General features: G+C 41.7%; 1 protein-coding gene across 1 annotated transcript in view; it reads left to right on the forward strand.

Moving 5' to 3' along the window:
- The first annotated feature begins 4,242 nt into the window (after positions 1 to 4,242).
- The window catches only part of ZBTB11 (zinc finger and BTB domain containing 11), a 31,929-nt gene continuing 22,326 nt past the window's right edge, over positions 4,243 to 13,845 (forward strand). Inside the window, 4 exon segments of the mRNA XM_030329081.1 lie at positions 4,243 to 4,553; positions 4,556 to 4,588; positions 4,591 to 4,758; positions 12,287 to 12,522. Coding sequence (XP_030184941.1) covers positions 4,451 to 4,553; positions 4,556 to 4,588; positions 4,591 to 4,758; positions 12,287 to 12,522 — 540 coding nt within the window. The 5' untranslated portion in view covers positions 4,243 to 4,450.

Raw genomic sequence — 13,845 nt, forward strand, 5'->3', positions numbered from 1 at the left:
CGGCTTGGAGCCTGGAGTTTGCTTTGGATTCTCCCTCTCCTCCCTCTCCCTGTCCCTCTCCCCCTCCCCCCCCCATCTCTCAAAAAATTTTTTTAATAACAAAACAGGCATATTGTGCCTACATAGTAATAGCTGAACTATAGAGTTAAGAATTTGAGAACTGGGGGAGGGGAAGGAAAAAAAAAAAAAAAAGACGTTAGAGTGGGAGAGAGCCAAAGCATAAGAGACTGTTAAAAACTGAGAACAAACTGAGGTTGATGGGGGGGGGGGGGGGGGGGGAGGGTGGGTGATGGGTATTGAGGAGGGCACCTTTTGGGATGAGCACTGGGTGTTGTATGGAAACCAATTTGTCAATAATTTCATATATATATAAAAAAAAATTTGAGAACTAGTTTTTTTTTTAATACAATGTTTTTTAAATGTTTATTGTCAGAGAATGCAGGCATGTGAGTGAGGGAGGGGCAGAGAGGATTCTAAGCAGTCTTTGTGTTAGTGCGTGTCTGTGCGTGTCAGCACATAGCCTGACAAGGGGCTCAACCTCAGGAATCATGAGATCATGACTGGAGCCGAAATCGAGTTGGAAGCTTACCCGACTGAGCCACCCAGGTTCCCCAAAAGTGAATCTTTTCAATGAATTTCTGTTGTTGAGTTACTCTTCCATGGTAAACATTTATTTTATATTGGGTTTGCCCTTCACCTATTACCATCAGTTGATAGCTGAATTGAAAGTGCTTAAAACTTGGGGCACCTGGGTAGCTCAGTCCCTTATGCCTGCAACTTCACTTAAACCTGCAACTCAATCACAGATCTTGATCTCAAGGCCATGAGCTCAAGTCTAGTGTTAGGCTCTACGAGGGACTTGAAGTCTACTTTATTATTATTTTTTAGTTTATTGTCAAATTGGCTTACATACAACATCCAGTGCTCATCCCAACAAGTGCCCTCCTCAGTGCCCATCACCCACTTTTTCCCCACCTCCATCAACCCTCCCATTTGTTCTCTATATTTGAGTCTCTTATGGTTTGCCTTCTTCCCTCTCTCTGTTTTTCCCCCTTCCCTTCCCCCATGGACTTATGTTAAGTTTCTCAAGATCCACATGAGTGAAAACGTATCTTTCTGCGACTGACACTTAGCATAATACCCAGCATAATACCCTCCAGTTCCATAGCTGCAAACGGTATGATTATATGTCTCCTCTCTGCCCTTTGCTGCTTGCACTCACATTCTCTCAAAAATGAACATTAAAAAAAAAGTACTTAAAACTTCACTGTACTCTTAAGCACTCTTTTTTTCCAGAAATAAGTTTGAATGAAGAGTACAACTTTGTTAGCACGTGAATATGCTTACAAATTCCAAGGTAGTTTGTTGAGCTGGGAATTAGAGCCATGGTTAAATTGCAAGAAAAACCAGTAGCCTGCTGATACTCTAGACAATGTGTGTGTAAAATGTGACAAGGAAGAGTAATTTATGTTAATAGGCTTGTACTTCTGGCATCTGGGTGGCTCAAGTCAGTTAAGCGTCAGACTTCGCTCAGGTCATTATCTCACCCTTTGTGAGACTTTGCGATGACAGCTCCAAGTCTGTGTTGGATTCTCTGTCTCCCTCTCTCTTTGCCCCTCCCCCACTCGTGCTCATCCTCTCAAAAGTATTTTAGGGGCGCCTGGGTGGCTCAGGAGTTAAGTGTCTACTTCAGCTCAGGTCATGAATTCTAGTGAGTTCGAGCCCCACGTGAGGCTCTGTGTCTGACAGCTCAGAGCCTGGAGCCTGCTTTGGAATCTGTCTCCCTCTCTGTTCCTACACCACTTGCACTTTGTCTCTATCAAAAATATTGAAAAAATTTTTTTAAAAAGTAAAAAATCCTGTTATGTGCCACTGCAAGTTGGAAAGCTACAACAAGTCGCATCCTCATTTGAGAAACATGCTTTACATATAGAAATACTAGGTGAAGGTAAAAATCAGACCTCAGCATTCCTCCCCCCCATCCCCTCCATGCTATCCAAAGTGATAGAATTATTCTGTCTAGTGCATGTTAAATTCAAGCATGTTCTGGGTGTTAGGAATAAATAAAATAGCCCTTTTGGGGGACTTGAAAAGTAAAATTCTAACATCAATTTAAGAAATGTGCAAATCCACTGGCTCTTGCTTAGAAATCTCTAAGGTTTTGCTTGGAAATTTTTTTCATTTTTATTGTGTAATGTTTTTTTTCTGAAACAACAAGGAAAATAAGACCATTATTTAGCTGTGAACAAGGAAACTTAACCAACGAAACTACCCAACTTGAGTTCAGAGCTAGATTCCTAATTTGGGATACAGGAAAAAATGTCCTTTTAAATCACTGCTTTTCTGGCTTACATGACCTTAAGGTGAAACTGTCAATTCTAATTGCCCTTGATTCCTGGGTAGCCTGCAACCCAGGAGGAACTAGAAATAAATAGTAAATACCTGTTCTAGAAGGGTGGCAAGTTTAGCTTTTCTCAGGAAGACAATTAGTCCACTTGTAAAACCTTTTCTCCACATTGGCCCAAAAGCAATTCAAGTACAGTGTGCTTCTAAATGCTTTTCACAGGTTGTTTTGGCAGAAACTGAATTGGGTAATTTTTTTCTCCACTTCCACAACTTTTTAAATATTTTAAGTTAGTTTTTTTGTTTTTTAAAGAGCTGCAGCTATCTTAATGTTTATTTTTGAGAGAGAGAGAGACAGAGCATGAGTGGTGGAGGGACAGAGAGAGAGAGAATCCAAAAAAGTCTCCAGGCTCTGAGGTGTCAGCACAGAGCCCAAGGTGGGGCTTGAACTAATGAATAGACCATGAAAACATGACATGAACCGAAACCAGCTGCTTAACCAACTGAGCCACGCAGGTGCCCCTTAAATTTAGTTTTAAAGGAAGTCGATTTCACAGTATAAGAGTGATGGTGCTGGCCCAGCACAGTTCTTGTAGGGTTGATTTGGGTATCTGCTTTGGGTGGCCCACTCCAAAGAGCGGAGAGGACGCATCTCTACCTTCTAATTCCTCTTCCTTTCCCCAGCTGTCTCAGTCTGGGTCGAGTGACCCTAAGTAAATACCTGGTCTGGTGGTTATGTCTTTCCTATATACGTCTGGGAGCTCAGGTACCTACAGCCAGAATCTTATTCAAGGATGCTGCCTCAAGTATCTAAGCCACCTGTCAATTCCCGCAACGTCAACCGCAAGTACCGCAGAGATTGGGTGCCATCCTATTTTTTGAGCCCAGTGCATTCACCTGTTTACCTCTTAACATGTCTCCGCAGGGTCAGAGAGCCTGACCCAGCGACTGTAGACTCCAGGCTGGGGGCAGGAGGGGGAGGGTTGACCTGGAACTAGCAAAGTACTGTCAATGCCAGACCCCAGTTGTCGAGTAGGATGTTCTGGGCCTGTAGTCTTGTCTGCGCTGCAGATTCAACCAACGGATGGGTGGCATGGGCCATTGCTCCGGCCTACCCGCTAAAGATGTGAAATAGGACCCGCACTGTACGCTGGAAGATGCATTTCAGGTCGCCTTGGTCTTTTATGCATTCGGTAAATGTTGGGTGTAAAATGGAGAATCCCCCCCCCCCCCCAGGTTTATGTAAAATACATGCAAATGAAGCTGTAAGAGTGCTATCTACTCATTGCCAACATCATTACCTTCAAATATAGAAAACTGCCCCTATGTTAGACGGTCATTCGAGGAAAATCCCGACAGTTCCATGGCTGATTTGGAGCCAACACTTTAAGTCTGGAAATTATAATTCTTATCACTGAAGGACTCAGATTTCAAACGTTTACCTGTAAAATAAATTTACATGTGAATGCGGCTATCTTTGGTCTTGGGGCTATCTATAGGCTTATATTTTACTAAGATCCTCAAAATCTTATGCTTTTACGTTGTTGGGGGTCTCAGAAGGTAATCGGGGTAAAAAAAAAACAGACTCCTCCACACCTTGGTGTATATCCGACGGGAAATCAACAGCCCACCAACTCCCACACGTGCTCAGAGCAAGGGAAAGAAGGAAAAAATGAAAAGGGAAACTGCCAGTACTTAAGATGTCTGCTCAAAGCAGTCTTCGGTCTCGAAGGAAAGGCCTACCCTCTTCCAAAATGTCCGCCCGCAGTCCTGACGTCACCCGGCTGGCTTCATCAATCCAGAAAGCCTGTGCGCTCCAATCAGGACTCAGTCCCCTCACCCACTGCCCTTGATCACGTCACTTCCGGTGGTGCAGCAGCCATTTTGTCAGTCGCCAGCGGATCCCGCGCGCTGGAGAAGTGCAGTTCCCCCTGGTTACCAACTCGTCGGTTCTGCCTTCGCGCTGCGGGCGCCGTCGAAGAGCACTCACCACAGATACAGCCATTCCTCCCTACAGTGCCGCCGCCGCTGTTGCATCCGTCCGGAGCTAGTGCGCTGTCTTCCTCCCCCACCACTGACAGGCGCCCTTAGGGAGCCGCCGTCAGAGATGTCAAGCGAGGAAAGCTACCGGGCCATTCTTCGCTACCTGACAAACGAGCGTGAGCCGTATGCTCCGGGCACGGAGGGCAATGTCAAGCGTAAAATCCGCAAAGCGCCGCCTGCTATGTGGTGCGTGGTGGGACCTTGTATACCAGCGGCGGCAGCGGCACCGCAAGACCTTCGCGGAGTTGGAGGTGGTGCTGCAGCCCGAGCGACGCCGGGGGCTCATCGAGGCGGCGCACCTGGGCCCGGGCGGCACTCACCACACCCGGCATCAGACCTGGCACGACTTGTCCAAGACTTACTGGTGGCGAGGTAGGACCTCGCCCGTGGCGAGGGGGCGGGCGGCGGCCTGTTGTCCAGGCAAGGCCCGCTGGCGGAGGCGGGCTTGCTTGCGCACGAGCGAGTTGGAGGGTCCCAGGACGCCCCTCGCCCACCCAGCCGGCGCTCGCGGCGGAGCGGCTGCCAGGCGGAGCCGAGAGGGTGGGGGACGCGAAAGGAGCCGCACTTCCCACAGGAAGGAGGCCGGGGAAGCTGGGGGCGGGGCCCAGGCCCGGGGTGGGGCGAAGGGGGCTTCCCCGGGGGCCGGGCAGCCGCCGGGAGGGGCCCGGTCGTGCGGGCTGCGGCAGGCCCGCCTCCTCGGCGGTGCTGGAGGCGGTGGCTCCTGCCCTCCCGGACGCTCCAGGGCGGCGATCGAGCGGAGCTACGTCTGTGCCTTTTAAAATCTTGTTCCTGCTGATAGTCTGGGGAAGGACAGTCTGTTCCAAGCTTGGGCTGCTTGCTTCAGTCGTTTGAGCTAGGATTTGGGCCTGCGGGTTTGAGGTTCCCTGGACCTGCTTGCCCGTATTCTTCGAATTGTGCTACTGCGGCGTAAATAAGCAATAATGCGATCACACAGCTCGTGCAGAGCTGATCTGAAATGACTGTATGGAAATAACTGTCTTCAACCTCGATTTTAGGGCAAGAATTCAATGTGAATAGCAGATGCCTTTCATTCTGAATGTTTTCATTTTCTTCCCTTTGATACTGTAGAAAGCGCTTTGGAAACTGAGGCACTATGTACACTCCTGAAAGATAAGGTTACTGTGGTTGTAACAGGAAATACTGCTCTTAAGTTTTCTTGCCTGCTTGGGAACCACGTTAAGGAATGAGGGCAAGGGTCTTTGGCTTCTTTAGCGCCCTCATCCTCCACAAATTTGATTTACATTCAAACTGTTCACTTGGAATTAGTGGAAGTTTGCAGGCCCTTAGGAGAGGTTTTGTAAGGAAGGATTCTGCCCTTCAGTCTCCTTATGGCTCAGGAGAAATTAACAGTCTGGGTTGCTTATCCGTGATTAAAGAAATTCGACTACGGACTAATTTCTGAAGTTCTTTTCAGTTCCTGAACTTTGTCATCAAGCCTATTAATTGACAAACTATTGGGTAGTCCTTCCTTTTGTTCCTTAAAGAGTTCTTGTGTGTTTTCAAAAAACGATCCAGCTCTATTGTTTGCTTAAATGCGTTCTCTTAATTTATTTTTTATTTTAAACCAATATTTGAATTAAATTCCTCTAAAGGGACATAAGTGTGAAAGGTGAATACGGAGTAATTGCTGCCTTTTGTTAAAACTGATTTGGTCAGGCAATTGTTTTCCTGAGCAAATGTCTTATGTTTAATACTTTATGACATGTTGGGGCGCCTGGCTGGCTCAGTGGTTAGATCTTGTGACTCTTGATCTTGGGGTGGTGAGTTTCAGTCCCACTGTGGGTGTAGAGATTACTTTTAAAAAAATAATTAAAAAATACTTTATGACATGTTAAAAATTAAAATATAGCTAAGTATCATTGATCAGACTTGTACATGCAGGCACAGTCTGAGCTCTTAATTTGTTTTCGTTTAATCTTGATAAAATCGTGTAAGGTGGAAATATTTATCTCTGTTTCAGCCATGAGAAAACTAAAAGCATCAGGTGGTTATATAGGTCAGAGGTCACACAGCTGACCTTTGTGATTTCATGCTCTTAACCACTATTATATGGTGCTGTAACGGTTTAGTGTTAAGAATTTTCGTTCCCTAAACTTATTATCTGTGAATGATATTGAATGCAGTTTGGTGGGGGGGGGGGGGTTGTTTGAGTTTTTTGGTGTGCAGTGTCTTAAAAGACAAAAATTTTTAAAAATGAGACCATGTTTATGTTTAACTTAAAAATGAAAGAGATACATTTGTGGTTTGTCTACATTTGTAGAACCTAAGAGGCATTAAACGACTAGAACTGTTATTCTTGAAGTACCACACATCAGTAGAGTAGTGAACCCCTGGCATGGGAGGCCCTGAGATCCTTTCAGAAGATCCACAAAGGCAAAATTATTTTCATGATAATTCCAAGGCATTATTTGCTTTTTTTTCTAGTTGTTTTCCAAGTATACGGTGGAGTTTTCCAGAGGCTATGTGACATGTCATATATGGCAATAAGTTGATTGCAGAAGCATATATGATAATCTGTCTTCTGTTAAGCCACACATTAAAAAAATTTTCAAAAATGTAAAGCAGTACCCCTCTTCTCACTATTTTTATGAAAATAGTGATTTTTTTCATAAAATGCTATTTTGTTGACATGTAGTGAGTTTTTGTTATTTGATGATCTCATTATTTTTATTATTTTAGTCATTCCTCCTTTCAAATAAGAATGTGGGACACTTGGCTGTTGCAGTCCATAGAGCGTACAACTCTTGGTTGTGAATTCAAGCCCCACGTTAGGCATAAAGCTTACTTAAAAATAATAATAATAATAAAATAATTCATAATCATCAGAGAAGTTTGCTCTCAGTTATTAACTATTCATTTTATTTTTTTTAAGTAGCTATTCATATTGATTCTTAGTACATTAACACTTTGGTTGCTTCCTTGTTTATGTGTAAGATATATACATAATACAAAGCCATTGTAGACTATTTACCTGAAAGCTATTAAGAATTGATCAATGTAAGTGCCAAACAAACTGTTCCAGAGTCATAAGTTGTATCAAGGAGAGTTTAATGAGATTCATAATTTATTTTGCTTTTTTTTTTGAAATGCTGCTATCATAAGATATATTCTAGTGCTCAGGCAAGTTTGTAGCAATTTTCCTCCTTTGAGTACAGTTGAGAAACTGTGGTTCGTGCCTAGAAGTTTACATATAACAAATTTCAGAATGTAAAATGTTAATAATTATTCTCAACGCCCTCCCCCCCCCACACACACACACAAACCTCTTATTTCATCTTGTATTGAAGTCTGTGCTGGAGTTTCAAAATGATTCTCTTCCCTGCCTCCATCAGATGCTGATGCTAGGTATCTACAGTGAAATGCTTCCAGAATGTAAAGAAAGAATTAAATTAGGAGGGGGAAACAAAGATTAAACTGGCCAAAAAAAAAAAAAAAAAAGTTAGCTACCTGCAGAAGTCCCTACCCCAAGAACTGATTTTTGTTTTAGAGTAATGGGATAAATGGATGCTGTTGTTAGGGAGCCTAGAAGAGGTTGTAATCTCCAGAAAATCCACCAAAAACTGGGTCTTTATAACCATAACTAACCACCTGTAACCTCTTTGAAGAAAACAAAACAGAAGAATTCATATGCATGTAACCAGAAATGGGAGCCCCTGAACTGGGGTGGTCATTGTATCCAAAAATGATAGGGACGGAAGCTCTTGAAGAGCTGATAGGAGCAAAATTGTTCATTTTGGCAAATAGATCTCTGAAGCATTGGTTCTTGACCCAGGAACGATTTTGCTTTCCAGGAGATGTCTGGCTATGTCTGGAGACAGTTTTGGTTGTCATAACTCGTGGTGGTGGTTGAGGGGTTGCTATCCACATCTAGTTGGGTAGAGGGTAGGAATGCTTCTAAACGTGATACAGTAAGAATGGACAGGACAGCCCTCTACACCCCTCCCACCACCAGCAAGAATCATCTGGCCCAAAATGTCAACACTGCTGAAGTTGAGAAACCCTGCCCTAGGGTAAGAAACTGTTCCTCAAGTTGTTTTATTAGAGGACTACCCACTAAAGTCTTCATCTTTTTTTGTTTTGATTCTGTGCTCAGTGAAGAATCTTTTAATGGTAATCTTGATGTTTTATGTGGGGTTTTTGTTTTTTGCAGTACCAGAGAGGTTGACCAGTGAGTATTACCGTATTTAGCAAACACTTATGTAGTAGTTACTGTGTGTCATATAGTGTTCAAAGTGCTTTATAAATCTTAACATTAATCATAACACCATAGTGTAAGTACCATTACTCCCATTTTGCAGTCAATGACACGTAGGCACAGAGAGGTTTGGCATGGTCACCGAGCTAGTTAGTGGGTTCAGATTTTGCTGCATAAGTAGTTTCAATCCTTTGCAGTAATGTAGTAAATTAATTGTGTTTATATATTGATGTCTTTTTAGTGATTAACTTGAGTCAGTCTTTCAACTTAATCAATTCTGGATGAACTAGAGGTTAGGTTTCTGAATCTTTAAAGCTAGATTTAAGATGATCCCATCAAAACACTAACACTCAAGGGAGAGGACTTGAAATATCGGGTGACTTTTGAGAAAACTGATTATCATACATTAAAATTTTTTCCTGTAGTTTTAATAATTTTCATCCTTTTCAAATGCTTCCTATGTAGTTTTTCCAATACCATTTGAACTCAACAAGTTTATGGTGTAACCAGAGTTCTGCTATATGCAGAATATACTGAACGATGTAGAATCATAAAATGTTTAGAAATACAGCCAAAGTTAATTAGGAAAAAATGCTGCCTTCTTTGTTTACTGTGAAGATGAAAACTTCCTCAGCACTACTTCTTATTCTTTAAGTATTTTTTTATGTTCATTCATTTATTTATTTAAATGTTTATTTTTGAGAGGTGAGGGGGAAAGAGCATGAGCAAGGGAGGGTCAGAGAGAGGGAGAACAGAATCTGAAACAGGCTCCAGGCTCTGAGCTGTCAGCACAGGGCCCAGCACAGGGCTCGAACTCACGAACCATGAGATTATGATCTGAGCTGAAGTTGGACGCTTAACTGACTGAACCACCCAGGGCACCCCTCTAAGTATGTTTTTTTACTTATAAATATGTATTCTCTTACATGTGTCATTTCCCACTCTTATACCCATTTATTCTTTTTACTGTAGTTGGCCTACAATATATTAGTTTCAGGTGTATAACTTAGCGATTCAACAATTATATACATAATGAATGTTTACCATGATAAGCTTAGGTATCATCTGTTGCCATGGAAAATTATTATTACCATATTATTGACTATGTCTCCTATGTTGTACTTTTCATCCCCATGGTTTATTCCATGATTTATTTATAATTGGAAGTTTGTATTTGTACTCCTTTACTTTTTTTTTTTTAGTTGTGGTAAGATATAGATAATATAAAATTTACTGTTTTAAGTGTACAGTTCAGAAGCATTGAGTACATTCACATTGTTGTGTGACCGTCACCACTCTTCAGAAATTTTTCATCACCCCAACCCATTCACTTTTTTTTTCTTTTTACAAAGAGAATGAACTTTTTTTTTTTTTTTAAGTAAGCTTTACGCCCAATGTGGAGCTTAAACCCATGACCCTGAGATCAAAAGTGGCATGCTCTACCAACTGAGCCAGCCGGGCACCTCTTAATTATATGTAAAATATAATTTTACTCTTAATTATTTATGTAATTATATGTAAAATATATATGCATCCAGCCTTTTTATCATTTTTAAAAATCTTCTCACTGTATAGACTTTTATTGACTGTAACATACAGGTATAGACTTTTATTGACTGTAGCATTTTCAGACATTAGAATATATTCTCTAAATACGCACACATAAATGCCTTTTTATGGAAGTTTTATTTAATCCTGACCCAGTATTTTCTGAGTTATGTTCCGGGGGGGGGGGGGGAGGTGGTGGGGGAGGATCTATAACAAATAAATTTGGCAAATTTCTGTTAAGCAGCTGTCTTCATTGTAGAACTCTTAGAGCTTTGAATGTGATAATACCCATTATGTGTGTATAAAATGCAAATATAATTTTGTGAATGTATTAATCCAGTGTATACTTTTTTAGTAAGTATGGGACATAATACAATTTGAGAAACATTGCTTGAATATTACCCGAAGGTTGAAAGGAACCATGGTATAATTAGACGTCTTGAAATTCTTTTCAGGAACTTATTATATACTTCTATATCATTTTAGCTAAGTAATGAGCCTTTTCGTTTACATTTTACGTGGGGATTGTAGGGGGAGAATTTTCTGCCACAGTGATGGATAAATGTATTCCTGGGTAAGTAGCATAATATACTGAAAATCAGATGGCTTTTGGAGACCCAGTAATGCAGTTTACTAGATGCAACTTGGGACAAGTTTCTTACCTCTTAGGCTTCATTCTTCTCATTTGTAGGATGGAAATTAATCGGTCCTACCTTGTAAGGAGGATGGTGTGTGTAAGCATTCCCCCTGCTCCTCACCCCTGCCCCAACATGCTGAACTAGAAGTTGAAATTCACGATAGGATCTTGTGAGTGGCTTGTGTACAAGCAACTTTGTAAGACTGTGTATGCTGTGGGGGCACCGGGTGGCTCAGTCAGTTAGCTTCCGACTCTTGATTTCTGCTCAGGTCATGATTCATGGTTCATGAGATATCCTGCATTTGGGTCTGTGCTGACAGTGCGCAAACTGCTTGGGAAGGAGAGATAAGAGAGAGAAAGAGAAGAGAAAAAAAGAAAGAGAAAGAGAGAAAAAGAGGGAGAGAGCGAGAGAAAAAAAAGAGAGAGAGCGAAAGGGAGGGAAGAGAGAGAGAGAAAAGGAGGGAGTCTCTCTCTCCCTCTTTCTCTCTCCCTCCCCCCTCTCTCTCCCTCCCTCCCTCTCTCTCTCCCTCTCGCTCTCTGCCCCTCCCCCACTCGTGCTTTTTCTATCAAAATGAAAAAAAAATTACTGTGTCCTGCTTTGTGCCCAGCATCATGCAAGGACCTAAAAACAAAACAAAACAAAAACTGTTATTTTATACAACCCTAAAATCTCATAGCTTTCAAAAATGAGATTTATTTTACACTCTCATTATGTTGCAATTTCACCGCACCTTTTTTTTTTTTTTTTAAATGTTTGTTTATTTTTGAGAGAGAGAGCGTGACTGGGGGGTGGACAGAGAAAGAGGGAGATACAGAATCCAAAGCAGGCTCCAGACTCTGAGCTGTCAGCACGGAGCCTGATGCGGGGCTCGAACTCACAAACTGTGAGATCATGACCTGAGCCATAGTCAGGCGCTTAACCAACTGAGCCACCCAGGTGCCCCTCCACCTGTCGTTTTTCATCTGCAATTCAGGCCTAAATGATGGCATCCATCTGGAACATGCTGTTATTTGAGAGAGGGGATGAAGATCAGATCACCGATGAGAAACAGGGCCTCTTAAAGCTTTTGCGACATGGCACACATTATATTTATTTATATTCCATTGACCAAAGCAAATTGCATGGGAAATCCTGATGTTAGTAGGGTGGAGACTCGGTAATCACATTATATAACTGTTCACGAAGGTCATATTGGCATTTTCATACAATTTCTATAGCATGAATGAGTTGCAGCTCTCATGGAAATGGGTACTGCTATGTAATCATATGGTGGGGAAGCAAATAACTAGGAATAAGCAAAAATAAGAATGGAAACCATCATCTGTAACCTTACATCTATGAAAACATGCACCTTGCATTCTCAAGAAATCACTTTTACATGCTGTGTGTCCACACATAAGCACTCAAACATATCAGTGTACGTAGATTAAAGAACCAAAAATAATTTTCAAATGACATAGTATTAAATTCGACTTGTTAATTTTTATTTTTATTCTAGGTATATTAAAGCAAGTGAAAGATTACATTAAACAGTGTAGCAAATGCCAGGAGAAGCTAGATCGGTCCCGTCCAATATCAGATACTTCAGAAATGTTAGAAGAATTGGGACTAGACCTTGAGTCTGGAGAAGAAAGTAATGAATCAGAGGATGATCTGAGCAATTTTACTTCAGCTCCAACTGCAGCCTCCAAGCCTGCAAAAAAGAAGCCAGTGTCCAAACATGAACTTGTATTTGTAAGTAGAACTTTCCATTCAGCTTTAACATTTGTAACTAATGTATTAGGTTTGTAGTCTTCGTGAATTTTTTCTTAAAGTACCAAAACTGCTTGACTGTTGAAAATTTAAGTAAGTCTTTGTCTCAGGTAATACACTCTGTTGTTACTACATACACTAAAAGTATGCTAAGACTGCTTTTTCATTAATTATAAATATTCCTGTAGTTAATTCTCTTTAGAATGTAGGTTGTTGGTTTGTTGTTAATCATTCTTCTTGTCTTATTTTATTTCTTAAATGTTTGTTTATTTTTGAGAGAGCACAGGCGTGTGCCCGTGAGAGGAGAAGAGGGGCAGAGAGAGAGGGAGACAGGATCTGAAGCGGGCTCTGTGCTGAGAGCAGAGAGCCCAATAGGGACTTAAACTCACGAACTGTGATGTGAGATCATGACCTGAGCCAAAATCAGACGCTTAACAGACTAAGCCACCCAGATGCCCCTCTTCCTGCCTTTTTAAATGGTATATTGGTGGGGCACCTGGGTCGCTCAGTGGGTTAAGCATTGGACTGTTCATTTCATCTCAGGTCCTGATCTTGAGGTTCATGAGATTGAGCCCCATGTTGGGCTCTGTACTGACAGTGAAGAGCCTTCTTGGCATTCTCTCTCTCCCTCTTTCTCTGCCTGCTTCTCTCTCTGTCTCTGTCTCACTGTCTCTCTGTCTCTCTCTTTCTCTCTGAAAATAAAATAAATAAATAAATGGTATATTGGTACAGGTAGACAATACGTTTCTGGAAACAATCTTTAGGTCATGAAACAAGGTAAATTAAACTGGCTAGGTCTTGGGGCACCTGGGTGGCTCAGTCAGTTAAGTGTCCAGCTTCAGCTTGGGTCATGATCTCACAGTTTGTGAATTTGAGCCCTGCTTCGGGTTGTCTCTGTCTCCTTTTCTCTCTCTCTCAAAAATAAACATTAAAAAAAAAAAAAAAAACTGGCTGGGGCTTCTGGGTGGCTCAGTTGGTTGAGCGTCTTGACTTCAACTCAGGACATGATCTCATGGTTGGTGGGATCACTGCATTGGGTTTACAGCTGTCAGCATAGAGCCTGCTTTGGATCCTCTGTCCTCCTCTCTCTAGCCCTCCCCTGCTTACAATCTCTCTTTCTCGAAAATGAATAAATGTTAAAAAAAAAAATTGGCTAGGTTTTTGTTTTTTTACCTGCATTACTTTCATACACCATTAAGTTTCTGACTAGTAAATAAAGGCAGCAAGAAGTGAGATGCAGGAACATGGCAGAAAATAGTAAGAATGCTCTTTTAATTTAAATATATAGGTAATAAAGAATATCTG

Source organism: Lynx canadensis, chromosome C2, assembly GCF_007474595.2.
Source record: "Lynx canadensis isolate LIC74 chromosome C2, mLynCan4.pri.v2, whole genome shotgun sequence".
NCBI lineage: Eukaryota > Metazoa > Chordata > Mammalia > Carnivora > Felidae > Lynx > Lynx canadensis.